The following is a 20,848-nucleotide window of genomic DNA, read 5'->3' as shown; positions in this document are numbered from 1 at the left end:
CCTTCCATCCCTTGACTTCGTACTTGGTGTTAATTTATTTTTGTATCACACTCACAATTGTCATAAAGAATAAAGTCTGGCAAAGGAGAGTACTCTCCCCAGGCGGTTTTTGTGTCTGGGGATCGAAGTCCACTGAAACTTGGTTAGGAGTTGTATATACCTATAGTAATTGACAATCAGAACTCCGTAAGCGTGATGTAGAACGTGCTAACGCCATCTGTTACAATCTTGTGACACGACGTTGTCAGTGACAGAGGAGAGAGTAATATAGCAACGTATTTTCCTCTCATAAGAGTCATAAGATTTGTTAGCTCCGAAAAACAGCGCCGGCTATGGAGTCAACTAAACCGCATTCGAACAGGCGTTGGAAACTGTGCCTTTCAATCCGTCCCCCGAATTTGGTGAGAGGGCATTCCAGAACAATGTGTTCGACCGTCTGCTCAGGGTCACTACACAGGGAGTCACATCAGCCCCATTTATGCCAATGGTATACCATTGATGTGACTCCCCTCAGTGTGTGGTGACCCTGATGGTCGAACACATTGTTCTGGAATGCCCTCTCACCAAAACCAAGGGACGGATTGAAGACCTCGCGAACTTCAGTGAAAGGTCCATCGAGTATCTAAAGAGTGCAAACTTCAATCTCTAGATTAATATTTAATTCTAATCCAGTAACTGTAAAACCAGATGATAAATAAATAAATAATAATATTTTCTGCCCTCTGGGCGGAAAGCTTAAACTTAGCGCCCGCTGCGCTAAATGAAGTTGCCACTTTCCGCCTCCGTCGAGCAGAAAAGTAGTATGCGCACCACGGCAAGAAACGTAGGACATTCCATCCCGCATGTTTGCCACCCTCGCCTTCGGCTGGGGTAACAATTTTACACGCGGCACGCAATTTCCTACTTTTCCTCCCTTGGGACACAAATAACTATTGGTTACCTTCCAGGCCAACAGAGCTCGACGCCCTCGTGTTCGGGCACGTGTTCACCGTGCTCACGACCCGCCTCCCGCGCCGACGACTCGCCGAGACCATCCGTAAGCACGCACAGTTGCTGGCGCTCGCGCGTCGGGTAGACGAGACTTATTTCAAGCGCCCATAGCGCCCGAGGGTCCAAGATATCTCCACCAAGTTTACTAGCCCTTAGACCGGTTTCTATAGTACATTGTTCAGTTCGATATATTGGTAGGTGACAACCAAAACTCACAACAACACAACTTTGATTTTTGCAAGTAGTGACTTGGTTGTCACCTAACGATATACAAGGTGTCTCTACCCTCTGGACATAGATGAATAGGACGTGTCGATAATGGTATTTTTAAAGTCTCATTCCAAACGCGAGAGTATTAGCGGGGAAATTAATGATTTACGATTTAATACTTCGGAACAGCCTGTATGTAGATACACCGTAATTGAAGAGTATGTCATGTCACTAGTGTCACTTTAATGTTATCGACATTGTGAACGACTAAATAGTATACTCCTATTTATTGATGATTTATTATAATTTATTTAACTTTTTTTTTTTCAATATTATATTAGAACATTCCTGAGAAGGAACTCTACTCGGGATCTCGGTCAATGTCCAGAGAGTAGAGACACGTTGTATGATATAGAACATAGTTCCGTATATGGAACAAATGGCAGAATACACATTCAAATGATGTTAAAAAGCCACAGATATATTTGGGTTAATTCCACTTAGAATAAGGAGTATTACTGATTCTAAGATACTAAGGGTATTTTTGTGGGGATAGGACTTGAAATAAATATCTTAATAATATATTAACAATTTAGAGAGATTATGGTGGTCTGTATTTAATGAATGGTTCACGCCGCGTTTTTGCTGTGTAACTTATTGTTGGCAATCTTGAAAAAAAAAATTTTTTTTAAGTGTAAAAAAAAAGAATCTGGGGCAGGTCTTCCAAGTCGGTCAACCCTCCATACAAAGGGCAAAAATTTTTCTTCTATCTTTTTCTGATTAGAACACGATACCAAATATGCTTAAACGGATACCCACTAATTTTTTTGGGTTACTCCCACTAGTTACCACCATGTTGTTACCAGTGGTAACTACTGAGATTTTTTTCCCACCTTTTACCACGAAAAAAAAACCCTCTAGTTACCACTGGTAACAACTTGGTGGGAATAACCCATTTTTTTACACATTTTATATACTAAAACAATAACGCCCCATGAATGGCATGAACCATTGACACTGTTAACTGACAATTCGAAACCTTACTGCAACGAAATAAGGTTTAGGTACATAGTCAGATTTTTTGCTGTTAGAAAACATTTTTTTTACTAGATCACTTTTTAAACTTAAGAACGAGCAGTAACTTTATATTAACCTTTCGTGTCGCCTCCCAACACTGCGTAAAATTTTTGGACATATTTTAAACTTTTATTGAGTGAGTTCCAAATTAAGAAACGAAATAAATAATATGTACAGCCAAGGTATTATGTATACCCGACCTTATGGGCATACTTTAAGGCAGTATATACATTTTTTTAGCACTTTGTCCGTGTATATATTTAATACCTCGACTACTTCTGTACGCCATCTTTTTTTGCTCGGCTCGACTGAGCCCACGTTTATAATTGTCCACACAATTACACATACGGAATGTTACTCTTTGGACGCATATGTGGACGTTCTAAGGATTAATTACACGTTAAGGCTAAGTTCGTTTATATCTTAGTAACAAGTCTTAAGAGCTATTTTTGAATAGTCACTATCTAAATATATGTTGTGCAGTACTTATAATATAAATATATGCACAAATTAACACCTAGTCTTTTAAAGATAAGTTTGATAACTATAAGTACATTCAGATACACAAATTTCTGTATAGAAGCAATTTTTATAAGCTTTTAATGTCACCTGTACATATCTTGCACATTTGTAATGATCATAAATTATTATGTTACAGAGTTCTAAAGCTCTGTTTTTATTTCCCAGATACCATTCAATATTGATATGGTCGCAAAACACTGATGCGACAAATTGTAAACCTCATTATAAAGGGAACAAGGTCCACTATTGGTTGGTTTAACGAGCATTTAACTATCTAAGTCTATTATATCTTAGCAAAGAGAATTCGAAATAGAGGTGGATTGTCAAAGAAACTTTGTAGCCACAGTAAATTTACTGCCATCTTTCGACACATGATTAAAACTTTTTAGAACGCCATTTGACCTTTCACTGATATGTGTTAAATATCAGAAAGTGGCGCCATCTAATCAAAGATCAAAGGCATGGCGACATCGTTTCGAGCGATGGCGCCGTAACTTTTAGGTTGTGCCTGGTAAGATGGCGCATGTGTCGAAAGATGGCAGTAAGTTTACGTGACTACCAAGTTTTCTTTGACAATACACCTCTATTTCAAATTCTCTTTAATTTTAGGTACAATTAATATGAAAAGAAAATAACAACATCGCTAATATTTAACTACTTAAGTACCTAAGATCTAATAGGACACGTAAGATTATTAAAAAGGTCACTTTGTGTGATTGAATTCATAAAGTGATCTGTTTCGTGGATAAACGTTTTAGTGCTTTTTGCAAATTTTACTATAAAGCATTTAGTGTGTTAAGTATTATAAATATTAAGTATTTTGTTGGTCGGTGTTTGTCTAAGTCTTTGTTCGCTGTATGATTAATGATTATGAATAATATAAATAATTTGAATGTGTTAGACGTTTCATTTTATTTCATCACTCATTTCTATTTGACACCATCCTTACTAATATTATAGTTCGTGTCATCCACGATGACGCGTCTTGCGATTTGTCAAACCTAACCTCTAATAACATGTCAATACATTTCTATGTATTTAAGTATTTATAAATATTTATATATTATATATATCGTTGTCTAAGTACCCTCAACACAAGCCTTATTGAGCTTACTGTGGGACTTAGTCAATTTGTGTAATAACGACCGGTCTGGCCTAGTGCGTAGTGACCCTGCCTATGAAGCTGATGGTCCCGGGTTCAAATCCTGGTAAGAGCATATATTTGTGTGATAAACACGGATATTTGTTTCTGAGTCATGGGTGTTTATATGTATTTAAGTAGGTATTTATAATTATAATATATTATATATATCGTTGTCTAGGTACCTACAACACAAGCCTTATTGAGCTTACTGTAGGACTTAGTCAATTTGTGTAAAAATGTCCTATAATATTAAAAAAAAAAAAAACTGTATCTGTTACCTCTTCAAGCTAACTATTTAGATGAAATTTAGCATTGTTAGTTAGTGGCCTTATCCATTCATTCTGTGACACAATTTCGAGATTTTGATTTTGTTAGGTTGGTAGCCATTAATCGCAGTAACGTTATAGCGATTTTAAAGCACAAGTGCTGTTATGAGGAATAGACAATATAGACTTTTCTTGAAACCTTTTATGTATGTTCCTATATTCGTGTTAATGAATGTATAATAGTATTTTATGCAACAGTTGTATAAGACGGATCAAAAAAGGCGAGTGGCGTGAGTTACAATGTGAGCCGGAGCCGAAGGCGTAGGCGAACATTGTAAAGGAATACGCCACGAGCATTTTTTGACCTACTTATACAACGTTGCATACAATATTTTTCCTACGAGTCAACAAAAATAAATCTTAATTTAGGTAAACAAAGCAAAAGTATATAGCCAAGACGCGCGAGCATACCTTGTTACGCGCCCGGCCCGCGGCCGGCCGGTCACGGTCAGCGACACCTCGTAACTAATGAAGCCCTGGTACTTGCTACTTGCTAAATTAAATTTTTGACAGTTTTTTCTCAATTTTGGCCACCGTAGCCTACGGAGACTAACAAGCAACTCTAAGCGGTCTTCGTAGTCTATGGGTGTTGCTATATTACGGGTATCACATGCGTGTTTCTGACTTATGAAGTAATTATTTTTAGTATGCAACCAAATGAATATTTTGTAAGTTGGCAGCAATGCACTTAAGTTTAAAACTGTATTCGTTTTGGTTTTGTTAGGTTGGTAGCCCTTAATCGCGGTAACGTTATAGCGATTAAAAGCACAAGAGCTTTTATGAGGAATAGACAATATAGACTTTTCTTGAAACCTTTTATGTATGTTCTTAAATTCGTGTTAATGAATGCATAAATGACAGATAACAGTAGAGGAGTAGGAAAATGATATAACAGTAGAGTAGGAATAATTGTTTTATTTATGGTTATTACATCTTAAATCTCCTAAATGCTCAGTTTTCACTTAGGACGCATAAATTCGTGTAATAGGCGGACATGCCATCAAGATATTTGTTATAAGGCGAAAATTGTAAACATATCTTTGACGTCGACTGCACATATATGTTAACGGCACCAATCATGGGACATTTAAGTGAAAATTTGGAGTATTTTTGATATTTCACAGACATCTGTAAAATTTCTACCGCTTTATGCTTTAAAAGTTGAATATCCAATAGGGATGTTTCCAATTTTTTGAAACGCTTGTATTACGTTCTATATTAACTAAAAGATGCCCTAAAATTCAACTTTTATAGTCAGATGCGCGAAAGGCGCACAAAACGCTCTTTGAAAATTGTGTGACGTGTCAGTTTACGGTTTGACACATAACTACATACACACGTAGAAGATACGAACTGTCTACTGACATTTGTCATTTGTTGTTTATCGCCTAACTGTCAACAGTGTCAATCCGAGTTTTGACGTCATCAAAATCTTCAATGACGTTTCGACTTTGGTCACGTGACGTGTGCCAAAAGATATTTTAAATTCAATATTTACAAAAATATGGTCATTACAGGTCCCCTAAAAGTAGTTTAACATGTTCTTATAATCCAAAAGAATTTATTGGGATACAATTTTGCCCTAAGATTTGTAGATGGAAACAACCCTATTCTTCCTTTATGTTTTCTATGTAGGTTTCTATTTAATGAAAGTTACTACAATTAGTTTCAAAATTATTAAACAATTAAAACTATGGATTTGTCTATACCATCCCATTACTGGTGCCTGTTCCATTATGAGGGGTGTTTACTATAGTAAGTACACGGCAACAAAACATTACCTATTAATTGACTATGTAAGCCCATGGTGAGGGAATTTAAGCAGCTGAAGGACCTGCAACTCTCGGCAGGGATCGGAAACCGGTATTTTTTGTATGGGAACGAAAACGGTATTTTTTCGTTCTTTGTTAATTATTTCATTCCTAATCGGGCAATCTAATAATACGAAGTCGTTATCTAAAAACACAACTGAGTCCTACATTTTGAGTATAAAATAAACCGAAATATATGGTTATTTCGATGTTTTTGCAAAAAACCGGTTCCGATCCCTACTCTCTGGTAAAAAACAGTTTTTCCTTTGCGAACACGTGTATTTTTAACCGACTTCAGAATAAAGGATGCAGTTTGACCCGTATTTTATGTACCTACGTATCGCTGTCCGCGATTATCTCGTGTTTGGCTGAACCGATTTGCGGTTTTCAGAAAAGTGTTTTAGTATGTATGTATATACTTTATTGTACATAGAAATAAAAACACGAAAAACACAGTTACAGCGTAAATTAAATACAACAAAGGCGAACTTATCCCTGTATGGGATCTCTTCCAGTTAACCTTTGAGGAAATGAATAAAACAGAAGTAACGGTGAATGAATGACAAACACAAACAAAAGTGTACAATCACTGAAATTAATGAAATGCACGTTTTGAATACACATTGATTGATATATATATAAATAAATAAATATTCAATATATAATATAAATAGATATGAATTCAAACCAGAAAAGTAAAGGAAATTAAAAAAGTAGAAGTACTCAATGGAATTAGGAAGTCGTAACCAAAGTATCGGATAGCCACAATTTTTTAAGCAATAAAAAAAAATATTTTTTAGTTTACTCGCTTTCTTGCTGAAGGTCGAACAGCTGCCTAAATGCGACCAAATTTTAGTAATTAATTACATACTACTTAGAAGTTATATTAGTTACATAACTAGAGACTGACGACCCCCACAGTCAAACTCATTGTTGAGTTTTGTGAGAATACGACTATATACACCGGGTTTTTAATGAATTCCGTTAACTCCGGGGTATGGGTAACGTTTAAGGAAACTAAATGGCATAATTAATTTTCAAAAAAAGATGTTTATAAATAGTACATTATGATACAAGTGTGCTAAGTTGGTCATTACACACGAGGCGATATTGTGAGCGCGAGCTGTAAGCGAGCGCGCAATAAGAAAGCCGCTGTGTGTAATGACCAATGCACACGCGTTTCATACGACGTTTTTCAACACACTGGCGAGGAAAAAACAAAACTTATAAATTAGATATTTTTTGCCAAATCAGTAAAAGTACAATTTTCAAAAAGGTGACTTACAGTTTTAACATGGAATAATTGCACCAAAGCGTGTTGGGCTTGTAGGCACTTATTCGCCTGTTCATTGAAGTAAGCTACCAACACGTTTTCCAAGACAGACTGGGCGTTTTTGCTGATTTTCCATTGAATATAAGTTTCATATGTCGCCAATTATTTTTCACCCGATTTTGATGGTAAAAGAATATCGTTCTCGGGCTTCTCGGCTCTTGCCTCTATTAGTATTACTGGCAGCGTAAATTTTATGTGTTCTTCATTTTCAATGCTTGGAAATGACATTTACTGCAATATATAAACTAAAAACATGCAAAAATATAATACGAAAAATGGCTGGCGCGTTATTTTTTTTACGCTTGATTGCAAATATTGCAATGCGCGCGCAAGGCAAAGGCGCGAACGAAATCGACAAACAGCCAATTAAAAAAATGCAAGGCTAAGGCAAGTGTATACGCTCGTAAAAGCCTTTTAAGATAAAAATAAAGTATTGAATATCTCCGAAATGGAGCACATTAGAATACCGGTGTCTTCGAGATAGTTACTTAATTTAAGCTCAGGAAGGTACCCTTAAAATTAACGGAAATCAAAAAAACACGGTGCATATTTAAAAATACCACTGGACCTTATTACATTAAATAAATAATAATAAAACGCACGACATGGCCAATAAACTTTCGTGGGCAATGTAGGCCCTACACTACACTACTTGACACGTCAAACATCAAATAAATAATGTGTCATAGTCGCCAAGTCGCACACATAGCCAATACTCTTTATTTCACACCCCATTAAAAGAAATACAGGACAGAAAAAGTATAACGTAAAATCAACATAAAAGAACATGCGCTCTTATCGCTAAAAAACATCCTCTTCCAGACAAACTATGGGTATAATACTTATGTTGAAAATGTTGGCAATGTTTAATGTATTATATACACTTACACTAATATACACTTTTTTCTGTATTCTACCTAGTATACTCGTTCGACAAATCTATTTTGAACTAAATTTTTTTGCTCATTGTAAAATATGAAAAATAGATAGATAGAATACTCTTTATTGGCACATCTCAGTAAAGGATACAGCCAAAGAGCATATAATCACTACGTTTGATACAGCTAGCAGACAACAGGCGTTCTAAAAGTAAAATATAAGTAGAAAAATCGGATTGAAAGTGATGAATTTCGACCCATAGGAGTTTTACTTTTCTTTAAAGATTAGCAATGAAAATTCGGTTAAAATGGATTGGTTGTATGATTACATTCTAATATTTAAACCTCCCAATTCCTTAAATAACTATCTTTTAAACTCATTTTTCAGCACACTTGCACAGAACGGCGTTTTTATTCCACCGCTTTTTGGCTCATTATCCCAGATATTAAACAAGGGTGCTTTTTCAGTATATTATAACACTCGTGCTTTTTCATTATATTATCCGACTGAGTTAAGAAGGTAACTGATTGCTAATAATATGTATGGATACGGAGCCTTCTTAAATTGGTCCGTGTAGATTTTACAACGTGGACTGGCGGGAGCCGGCGCCCCGCCGCGGTCGCGGGGCGGCAGGCAGTATGACAGATGCAACACTGCATACTAATCGATATAACAATTAAAATTTGATTAATATGAAAGTTTCTTTTTTCCTCGCAAGTGTGTTGAAAAACGTCGTATGACACGCGTGTGCTATGGTCATTACACACATCGGCTTTCTTATTGCGCGCTCGCTTGTGTGTAATGACCAACTTAGCACACTTGTATCACAATGTACTATTAGACTGGTTTCAGACAACAATATCTGCCAGATGGCACTTCTAGGGCCAGTTGCACCGGACTGATCAACATCATCATCAAATTTATAAAAGTATTTAAATACGAATACTTCCTTGATACACTATTTCAATGAAATAATTTTTAAACTTGTATTTAAAATACTAAATACCAAATATGTATTTTCAAAATACAAATACTTTACGATAAGAGGTACTGTGAATAGTGAATACCTAGACTGAATTAAGATGTATTATTACTCGGAATTCCGGGTTGGAAAGGCTCTCTTTATTCTTTAAAAACAGTGTGTCAATCAGTCCTCTAAGAGTGCAAATTTAGAGTTGTTTTCCCACCGGTTGAATGGACTTTTAAGTGATGGTATTTGACAGTCATTTTTTAAAAGCTTATTACAGTACATATGGTGCTACTTTACCGCACTAGTACGAAAATTAGCATATTACGTTAATGTGTCGAACATTTAAAGGGCCATATGTACTGTAAAACGCTGTACGATACATGTGCGAATAGGTAATTCGCAACTCGTGTCGATTTAAAACACTCCCTTCGGTCGTGTTTTAATTTATCGCCACTCGTCTCGAATTTCCTATTTTTCGCACTTGTATCGTAATGTACTATTTTAGGTTTGCAATGTTTTACAGCCCGTATATCATCGAATATGTCCCTCGTTGGTTGGTGAAAACGTCATGTCTGTGTTTCACCACGGAAGAAAACGCTCAAGATTCCACATTTTTAACCAGCTCGCTAAGCTTATGATCATGTGCGGCGTGACTAAAAAGATTCAATGTTAAAAGAATAAGAGAGTTGCAAGGATTGTAATGTCAGAAGAGATTGTAGTATTTTGTATTTTGAAAATAGGCCGTAAAGACTATTTTAAATAGAATACTAAATAGTTTTCGTCAAAAGATATTTAAATACAAAATAGGTATTTAGCATCTTAAATACAAGTTTTTCAAATAAGTCACATCTCTGAACATCACCATTAGTCCATCACGCAGCAATGAACGGTTAAAACTTCCATACAATAAAATTTATTAGCAAACGCTTTAACGATGACGGTGGAACCGTCCCATAAAATATAAAACTAAAACAATAAAAAACATTAATTTCTTAGCAAAATAACAAACGACATTTTACCTTATCGCTTATGGCTAAAAGAAAAAAACTCTTCCAGACAATCTTTGGGTATCAGATCTATGAAAAATCATACATATATAGTTAAGAGGGGGCGCAAAATTATAGTTTTTATATTGAATTTTTACGTTTTAATCAATGGCAAATGACATGAATAAAATCACTCGAAAACTAGAATATATTTAGGAGGGCAGACTTTAAGCAAGACCTTAAAAAGTTAACGTAGTGCGATAAAAAAAATCACGAAAACACGTCCAATATCGTTACCCTGCATGCTATATAATTTAGTGCAGTATAATTTTAGTGTAAAATGCTAGTGACATAGCCGAGGGATTTGACTAGCATTAGGAACAGAAGCATATTTTCAGAGTTATTTAGGTAAAACTTTAAAACCCGCGAAATCGCCATCTTCCGCCGCAAATTTTGCGCGGCGGGCCATATCTTTTGTTTAATACTAATTTTCCTGGATTTAAGCCCCTCTTAACAGATGATTGGTAAAGCTTCTTACAAAGACATAAGGTTGTTGTTTAAAACAAAGTAATATTAAAATTTTAATTAAGAATACATTACATTTATACCTAACGTCTAACTAGGATAGTTCAAAGTCACATCATCACAAAACGAATCGCTATCCGAATCGTCTTCGCGATAATTGTTTTTTATAACTTTGGCAATAGAGTCGTCTAATGCATCCTCCTCTTCGGAAGATGTGTCGATAGAATCGTGATCGTAGACAATCCATTTAGCTAAAGAAGTTTCCTTGGTCAAAGTCAACCAGGTTTTATGCATAACCTTGAAAAGTTTAACAAGTATATACTGTCCTTTATACGCATGTGTAGATTTATTTTTATCAACTATCCCATATAGATTTATCTTGAAATTGTAAATTGTGTCATATATGTCTGCTGAGAAATTTAATTCCCTCTCTTGTATTTTTAATTCATAATTTTCAGCCCCTACTAGCATTATTTTTACTGTTACTGTTGTCTTATTTTGTCTCCACAGTAATTTCGGTTTTCTACCTTCATTTGCTTCTTTGATTACTTCTGGTTTCTCAGTTATACTTGCGCTCTCTGAAGTAGATAGATCGTCTGAATCTAATTCTTTGATTTGTAACTTTTTCACAACTTCAAATTCACTTGTAATTGAATCATTGTCAACTTTGTTGGAACTAGCTATTGAAGATGTGTCTGATTTTATTTTAGGCATTTCTAGGGATTTTGCATCAGGTTTAAAAGTACTAACTATGTCATCAGGCATGTTGACACTCCACCTATCACTATCTGTGTCACTGTCTTCTATTAATGGCACTGATCTGATAGGCTGATTAGCACGCCTAGCTGATGTATCATATGCATCACTCGTCCAATCTTCTTCATCATTAGATTCATCACCTTTCTCTTCGGGTATTTTGAAATTGTCATTGAGTATCTCAATTTCATCTTCATCTGGAGCAGCTAAATTAAGGTTGATCATCTGTTCGTTATATACAATGTCAGTTTCATTGTTAGTGTCTATTAATGCTACTACATATTTGTTCCCGCCGGTAAACTTTGCCTTGTCAGTTGAGTAGTATTTAACATAAAGACCCTTTAAGTCTTGGTCTTCCTCGACGTCGCATCGGTCGCAAAGCCAGTTGGTGCTAAAGTCCGACCACACGTCTCCCACGGGTTTGACACCCAGAAGTCTGCATTCAATCGCTTGGAAAGGTAAGCGCAGCACAAATTTATCAGGGATTTCCATCAAATCCTTTAAATGCACTTCTCTCCAGTCTCCATAATCAACGAAAAAGCATTTTGCTTTATTGCCTTCTACACAGTCAACTCTAGCTCGCTCGTAGCATTTATTGTCCGGAAATTTAGCCAAAACTACGTCTTTTTCTTTCACCTCTTTCAGTGGCTCCAGATTACCTTCTGTGTACTTTTTGATATCTTTACAAAGTGATTCCATGGTGTCTTTAAATTTGACCAATCGGACGAAAAAGGTGCTCGGGTCTACTGCTGATGTAAAATAAACCAACGATAGGTCTTCACGGTTTAAATGCGCCCATTGTACTTTAGGCGGTTCTTTTACTGGCTTTACCTCTTCGACTTGTTCAAAATCTGTGTTTTCCGTAGCCACGTCTTCATCAAAAAGACGGCTCTTTAATTTCTTTATATGATCAGGGAACGCTTCAGAATGCGCTGACAACATTTCCTTGAAGTTGTTTTTGACCACGACCTCGTTCATGGACGTTAAGTCTTGACACACGTCAATGTTGTCGACGAATATCCGGTTCCCGATTGTCAGGACAACCTTGCCTCTCATGTACAATGTGTCATTGTTTTCCAAGCCTTTCTTGATATGGTTTTTAGCCAGTTCCGAGAACGTTATATCCTTGTCTTTTGGAAGGACACCTGCTAAGCTTACCTGAGCTACGTAAGTTTCAACATCCCTAAATTCTTTTGGTAGATGGTACAAGTAAATATCACGCGTGGTTTCCAGTTTTTCTTCATCAATGAGTTTTATTAATACATGGTTTGGTAGACCGTTTCTATATTTATTGATTATATCGACAACTTGACATCTTACGTAGAAGTCTTGATTTATTGCCACTGCGCATACATCACCGATCTTTGGAACGCCGAGAAGTTTCTTATTACTCTCCTGGCTAAAATATGTCCCCATCTTGAAGGAGAGCGTACTGTAGGTTTGTGGGTACTTTTTGGTGCCTCCTTTCTTTATGTTTGATAGTAAACGAACAGAATATGTGACTGCAGTCTGGTAGTGCAAAATCCTAAACGTGATTACACCATCAGTTGGCATCCATTCTTTGGGTTCATCGTGAATTTCCGAACTTGTATGTCTTTCTCTACAATACAGGAAGTCAGGGCAATCTCCCAAAGCCAGGAGATTTCCACAGATAGGCACGAGATTAGCAGCTTTAGCCATGTCCTTTCTGTTCAAAATTTCCTTGCAGATGACATCCAAATCTTGAGGGAATTCTTTAGTGCATCGTTTAATGAAATTACAGATTTTCGGAAGTTGTTCTGTGTTACTTTCTTCTAGAATTATCCTTATAGCCACGCTTTCATTTTCGTATTTAAATATAGAAGGATAATTATCATTTAGCACTGAGAAACGTTTGCAGAACCTAGAGAACAGTTCTGGCATGGAATAATGAACCAGGTTGTGGGCATCAGTGATATTCATATGGCTCAAATTCCCATCGCAACACACGAGAATAGGACCAATTGTAGGGTCGGCATACTGGTCCCATGTTATATTGAAATTCCTCAGATCTTCAACAGTCATTTCATTATTGCAAGCATACACCACTGCATGCTTTTCTTTTAAAATCTTTTCAAGTTCAATAACTTCATCGTCTGTTCGACAGACTACAACGGTCTTCTTTTTTTTGTCCATTTTTTGCACAAACTCAAGCACTTTTGTAACCTTGTTTTCAGGCTTGACAAAGTCAACGGTAGTGTTGGCTTTGGAATAAAGCACACATTCTTGGAAGGCACCAATGCAAACTACTGTGTTTGGTGCTTTTTTGGCCAGAGGTTCCATAAAATCACACCACACTCTTGAGGCCAAAATGTACTGGATTTTCACTTCTTTGTTGACTCTTGCTTTCAGCATGTGCTTAATTTTGGATAAAGCTATTTTTATTTCAGTTTTGTAGACCTCTCCAAGCCTCTCGCAATCGTCAAGTACGAAAGTGGTCAAGCGACGCAGATCTAAACCAAAATCGGTTTGTAGAAGCAATCTGACTAAAACGCAGGGCGTGCAAATGAAAAGATTGCACCCGTTTAGTAAAGATGTGGTTATTTTCAACAAGTCCATGCCAGCATAGCAGGAGAAAATTGTTTCTTTAGACCCAAGAAGCATCCTACACTTATACTCAATATCAGAGACGGATTGAGCAGTGGCAGCCACTATTATACAAGTAGGCCCGACACTATTCACAATATCATTATCAAAATCCGATATAAGTCGGCAAATTGATGGTAAATATCCCATGGTTTTTCCACACGCTTGTGGTCCAATGAGGAAGGTACTGAACCCTCTGAGAACACTCATCCAAGACACAGATTGCATGGTCATAGCTTGATCAATATTCATATTTCTAAGCATATTATGCACATGAGCATTAAACGGTATGTCACTTAAAGCAACCACAGGCTCAATACGAGAATTGTTTTTAGTATGCACCATGAGTACAGGTTTAACTAATTTACTTACAAATACAGATAGATTTGGGTCTAAATTTTGAAATGGGTTGACATTATTTTTCTTGGCAACTAAATCAACAATCTTATCATCTTTTTTTTCGGCAATTTCAGCATTAGCTTTAAGATTTGCGGTATATTGTTCAATGAGTTCATTCACTTCATCGTCATCAGAGTCCTTGCTTGTTATGTTAGTGTTTGATGCACTGCCTTCATTCTTTTTTACCTTTTCCGTACTGCTAGTAGTATTTGATGATGAACTACTATTTTTCTTCATTTTTACCATACTAAGCCTCTTTTGAAGGAGCTTGGAAGTTAAAGCACTACCATCACTTGAGGAAACATCAGACTTGGTTTTTTCTTCATTATTCTGTTCTGTTACAACTTTAAGTTCGCCTTTGCCAATATTATTGTATTTGGCAAAATTATTGTTTTGTTTTCCTGTACCTTCACGATTGCTCTCATTTAAATTATTGTATTTTTTCAAAACATCTTTATTTGTGATAGTGATGTTAACACCAGAGTCGACCTCACCATACATGTCATCTTTGGGCTTCATCACATTAGTGTAATCTTTGGGCTTTATTACATTAGTGTCATCTTCTTTGTCAACCTTATATGTTTCAGTAGCACTTTCTTGTTGGATGGGTACAATTTTGAGGGGAAGTTTGGACTTGTCGACGCCGGGCGGGCTGTATGCTATTCGCATGTGTGTTTTCACATCATATTCAAGTGGTTTATTTTTTGGAGATTCTGAAAGAGGAATGATAGGTTAAAAATCTAGTAGAAAATTAGGTAATAACAGAGTTTATTCATTTAGGATCCTCCATATCTGTCAATTATTTTGCCCCAAGTGCATTTATGAGTATTTTACAAACTAATAAAGAAAAGTAACTTACTGTATTTCTTATTTTTGATATTCCTTGTGGGCTGGAAACTCTCGCTGCTCTCATCTTCTTTTGTGACAGATCCGTCATCCAGTAATACTGCCATTCTTGGCTCAGCTACATTCATCTGATAACCATCACTGTTCTGACCATAACTACCTTTAGATTCATTATAGTCATCATAAGCTCTAATATTTTCAGGTTTTACATCATTAAAGTCGTCATATTTAGCGACATTATTTTTACCACTTAGTCTCTTAAGTTTGTCAAGACGTGAAGAAGAGTTATTTTTAGATGTTTTGGGCTTTTTAGTGGCTCTACCTTGAGGTTCATCATCAAGATCTTTACACAGTTGTAAATCTTTAAACTTCCTGTCTAGGACATTCAAAATGTCTTTGTTAGTCATGTTTTTATTCAGTCTGCTGTTATGCTTGTTCAAGTTTTCTGTAGTTAGTGCTTCTATATTTTTAGCGACTTGGTATACTTCAGTTTGTTTCTTAAATGAGACAACAGATTCATAATCTTTTAATTTACTTGTGATAAATTTCATCACTTCATCTGTTTCTGTTTTAGATAGTTTTGTTTTAATGAGCCCCGAACTTAATTGTTGATGGAAAGCAGCATCATCATATAGAGCAGTTTCGGATTTTCTGAGATAGCCGGAGAATTTTCTTTTGTGACCGTCATTTTTCTCTATTAAAAGCTCGCCATATTTGTGTATATTGGTGTCAAAGATTGAGGTTCTGAAAAATAAAGGGTTCTGGTTGTAAATTTCCATTATTTAGCATGTGATACGAACCCAGGACCACCTGCTTCGTACACAGGGTCACTTCTAACTTTGCTAGACTGATAGATCAAGACAGGGCTTGAACGTTGCAAGATTACATCAGAATACAATTAAACTTGCAATATGAAGTAAATCCATCCGGCCACCTGAAGTGACACTACACAAAAGAAGAGAAAATAACGAAAAAGATCTAAGTACTTTTTTTCTCAACCTGGTCTCTCCAGCGATACTTATGGATACTAGATAGAAATATTTCCGCGCCCTGCATAATGAAATCTTAGAGGGAAATGGAAGGAAACGGAACGGAACGCCAGGGAAGTATAGTTTTTAGATTTGTAGCTGGCCCTCAACGGCTTATCTTTTGTCCATTGTTAACTAAAACGGCGCGTGCCACTACCTGCAAAAAAAGGGTCGTATAATTCTAATTGGCACCCGAGCGCGGGCTAGTCTAAGGCTCAAAAAACCAGTGTAGGTGTCTTTGTTACGCATATCGAGAACACATTTTAGGCTGGTTGTGTACGGTATCGTTCGACTCGCCGGCACTCAGTTACCGTATAGGGACCACACAACACAATCGAGTTATGCTCTCATTTTGAAAGTAAATAAAAAAAACATGTCCAGTACGAGTACTAGTTTCCGATGCAAAAAATTGTTATACAAAGAAAATAGTTAAAAAAGAATAAAAGATTTGTACGTAATTCGCAGTCTAGTTTTTACAAGATTTTATTTAACTTGCCTGTTAGTATGTATGCTATTTGGTTAGTGTCAAATCTTGGAAGCTAAATTTGACCCACTTCTCAATTTCCGATTGAGCTGAAAATTTGCATATTTGTAAGTTGGGTGACAATGCAATATTATGGTACCATCGAGCGGCCATGGGAACTTTGTGATAAAACAACGCAACCTAATTGTATTGGGGGTTTTTAGAATTGTCTTGATGAGTATTTAAATGCGGGATGGATGAAATGGCGACAGGTCTCTGGAACAACTTGCGATCCACGAATGCCCCTTAAACTTAAGGGGAAAATCTACAGGACGATCGTGAGACCTGTTGTAATGTATGGATCAGAATGCTGGGCGACGAAAGTAACGGATGAAAGAAGAGTGCACGCAGCGGAAATGAGAATGTTGAGATGAATGTGTGGAGTGACGAGAAAGGATCGGATTAAGAATGAGTATATAAGGGGAAGTTTGAAACTAGCACCGGTAGCGGAGAAGATAAGGAGTGGTAGGTTAGCGTGGTATGGGCATTTAATGAGGAGGGATGAATGCCATATAGGAAAAAGAATGTTAGGAATGAATGTTGATGGACGAAGGGCGGATGGTAGACCCAAAAAACGATGGATGGATTGTGTGAAAGAGGATATGAGAAAGAAAGGAGCGAGTGCTGAGGTGACGAAATAGAGAATGGAAGAGAAGAACATGTTGTGCCGACCCCACATAACGTGGGATAAGGGCAGGAGGAAGAAGAATATTTGTTGCAGGAAAGTTCAGTCGGCGACAAAAGCTTGTACCAAAAATTAATTTTTTTTGCCAAAAAACTTATTTGTATTACAATTTCTAGCTACATCAACAGTAGCAACGAAAACTAGTACACGAACTACATACGACATACAGCTGTGTGCAATATAATAGCAGTGAATAAGAAAATGATAAATTAGGGGAAAATTTTTCTCTAGATAAATTATATTGGATCTTTTTTTTATTCTTTTTCTGCATGACTTGACATTATCATAATGATAACATATTTATTGTGACTATAGGCCGTTGTGACTGTTCGGCGGAGTTTCGATCCTCTGGCGTAAATCAGTGTTTTAGTGCGTTTCTGTGATTCCGTGTGCTAATCCGCGTATAGCGGCAGTGCGTATGACTATACGTGCCCGGGCAGTGTTAGTGTTCAGAGTATATATGCCTATACATTGCGCGGAGAACATAACGGAATTAACTGATTGTCTTAGCTTAGTCAACGCTTTAATTGAGGAAAATGATATCTATTTAGCCTTTATACTTGGAGACTTTAATGTGCATCCACATGCTAGATTTTTTAACGAGCTATGTATTTTTTGTGTAGACCAGGATTAGGCTTATCTTCTATAACACGTTTACATTCATTAGCGAGGTTCATGGGTGTAAACGGTGGTTGGACCATTGTGTAGTGACGAGTGGTGCAACAATGTATTGTTGATACATAAGTCAAATAAGATATCTACTGGTCTGACCACTACCCAGTAGTTGTTAAATGTAATTTTAATATAACTCAGAATAAAGCAGTACTGGCATCCGTTATCCCTAATGAAATTAGGTGGGGCGAAAAAAATGCGGACCATATCAGTACTTATCACAAATTATGTGATGATGGTTTAAGGTATATTGATTTTCCTTCAGATTTTGTGCAATGTTGCGGTCACCACTGTAATGATTATACGCATAGGACTGTCATAGAGATGTCGGGCTGCAACTGCTGCAAGTCGGTCGTACATGGTGGTGGCGAAATGTATAAATCGTAAAAAGCCGGTAATCGGTTGGAACAGACATGTAAGCGACGCTCACGCCAGTGCTAGGTTGCACTTTGATACTTGGGTGTATCACGGTAAACCAAGTAGTGGCCCAGTTTATAATAACATGGCGAGGCGCGTAAAATTTTTAAGGGCAAACTTAAGTGGTGTCAAAACCACGAAGAGCAAATAAAAATGGATTTGATTGCAACATACTACGCTAGGTCGGACTTTTAAAACTTTTGGAAGTGTACAAATAAGTTGTATGCTAAGCCTGGCACTCCCGAAAGATATCGCGGAAATGTTTCAGAATCATTTTAAAGTTCAGTCGCCATTGGGACCGCCGTGCAGGCAGCTCGATATGGAGGAGATCGGTAAGCCGCCAACAACTTTGATTCTCGTTAAATATGTCAAGTTTGCGGTAAGAAGAATGACGAGGGGCAAATCACCAGGCCATGATGGTCTTTCTATCGAGCACCTGCGTTATGCCGGCATTCACTTACCACGCGTGTTTCCTATGTTCTACAACGTCTGTCTAATTCACTCATACCTGCCCCAGGACATTATCAAAACTCTGGTGGTACCTATTATCGAGTGCAAGACGGGAGATGCGTCGTCGTCCTTGGCCACGATAGTAGCAAAGGTACACAAGGACAGTGTGCTCAACTCACATTTAAAAAAGCACATTAAGCTCCACAATGTTCAGTTCGGCTTTGTACCTGGCCTGTCTAAAGAAGCTGCTATTCTTAGTTCAAAGCACACTGTCAGATATTACACTGACTGGGATACGCCAATTTATGCTTGCTTTATGGATTAGATATTGTACATGAATGCACTGATTGAGGAGCTCAGTAGCACTCATGTCGGCTGCTTTGTTGATGGAGTCTGTGTCAATAACCTGAGTTACGCAGATGACATGGCGCTGCTGGCCCCCTCAGTCAGTGCATTGCATCAACTTATTGCTGTCTGTGAGTAGTATGCGGCATCGCATGGTTTGTCTTACAATGTGAATAAAACTAGCTACATGTGTTGTGTGTGTTCAGGGTGGAAAATAAATGTCCTTTCTTTTTCCACCAGTTATACTTAGTGGTGCTCCCTTAGAAAGAGTGACACAGTTTAGGTACTTGGGTCATTTGTTGACTGATGACCTGGAGGATGATGTAGATATGAAGAAGGAGCGCAGGGCATTGTCAGTTCAAACGAACATGCTATATGAGTTGGATATACTCAACGTGCTTACAATGCCCTATACATGCATTACAATATGATACTGTTGAGACTACTGCGGTTCTGCAGCGCGTCTCACATGTTTGCAGAGGTGCGAACAGACGGCTGTGATGCTGTTTGGCGCAAGTAACCAGCCTCGCTGCTTGACAGGGTGCGCGGGAGTGGCAACAGCATTTTAAGCATGATAGCCAATAAGTTTGAAAGTCCTCTTATGTGTAAAATGAGCCAGAGGACCAAATCACTTATATTAATTTATTATTAGCATTAGGAGACTAACATGTAGGTTAAGTTTTTCATAAGTTCAAAACTAACAATTATGTGGACCATTACGTTGTCTGTAATAAATAAATTGATTGATTAAATCTCATAAGAAACTTGAAACAAGTTAATACGTTCTATAAATGTCTTACATGAAAAAAAAATATATATATATATATAGTCCGAACCGATCATTCCTATCGTTACTAAGTATCAAACAGGCAAAACGTAAAGTTAAAAAGTTACCTTCGATGTATATAAATTGGCTGAAACCACACTGCCGTAGCTTCCATGAAAACTTTCATCATAACATAGGTCGCCGCCTGCATCCAGGTGTTGCTGCGCTTCGTCTCTATCTCTTGAGTATCCAGCTTAAGTTCCTTGTCCAGAGGAACGACACCGTAAACACCAATTTGCTCCATGGTGTCGGTCGACGGGTTGCGAACCCAAATTAAATGGGGATTTAGATAGTGGATGACTTCCACAAGATAGCAATCAGGCTCCATGGTTGTGGAGATGAGCCTGCGGATAATATGGGTTTACATAAACATTTATTTGCAAACTATCGGCAATAAAAAAGCAATCTGCAGAGCAAAGCAGTTAGTGATGTTCGCGATTCTCGTTTTCAAAGAAAAATAGATACGTTTCAAATCACGCAAAAACTATGTGTAAGTGCACCGGTTTTTTTTAAAGTAATTTAAT

At 37.1% G+C, this 20,848-nt stretch overlaps 1 protein-coding gene across 1 annotated transcript; it reads right to left on the bottom strand.

Annotated features, from left to right (window-relative positions):
- Nucleotides 1-9,641: 9,641 nt before the first annotated feature.
- Nucleotides 9,642-20,792, bottom strand: LOC133531910 (putative ATP-dependent RNA helicase TDRD12). Its single transcript, XM_061870323.1, has 3 exons — nt 20,393-20,792; nt 15,392-16,122; nt 9,642-15,245 (listed from the first exon to the last, which is right to left on the bottom strand). The coding sequence occupies exons 1-3, from the start codon at nt 20,650-20,652 to the stop codon at nt 10,864-10,866; spliced, it is 5,373 nt and encodes a 1,790-aa protein (XP_061726307.1). The 5' UTR covers nt 20,653-20,792; the 3' UTR covers nt 9,642-10,863.
- Between the last annotated feature and the right edge of the window lie 56 nt (nt 20,793-20,848).

Source organism: Cydia pomonella, chromosome 26 (assembly GCF_033807575.1).
Source record: "Cydia pomonella isolate Wapato2018A chromosome 26, ilCydPomo1, whole genome shotgun sequence".
Lineage (NCBI taxonomy): Eukaryota > Metazoa > Arthropoda > Insecta > Lepidoptera > Tortricidae > Cydia > Cydia pomonella.
Note: the sequence above shows the minus strand (reverse complement) of the source record. Positions and strands in the feature narration are given on the sequence as shown.

Excerpts from the sequence above, each read along its gene's own strand:
- LOC133531910 (XM_061870323.1), bottom strand. The coding sequence starts at position 20,652 with ATGGAGCCTGATTGCTATCTTGTGGAAGTCATCCACTATCTAAATCCC. Across the intron at positions 16,123-20,392 it reads CCAATTTATATACATCGAAG|AACCTCAATCTTTGACACCA; the intron begins GTAACTTTTTAA and ends TTTATTTTTCAG. Across the intron at positions 15,246-15,391 it reads TATCAAAAATAAGAAATACA|AATCTCCAAAAAATAAACCA; the intron begins GTAAGTTACTTT and ends TTCCTCTTTCAG.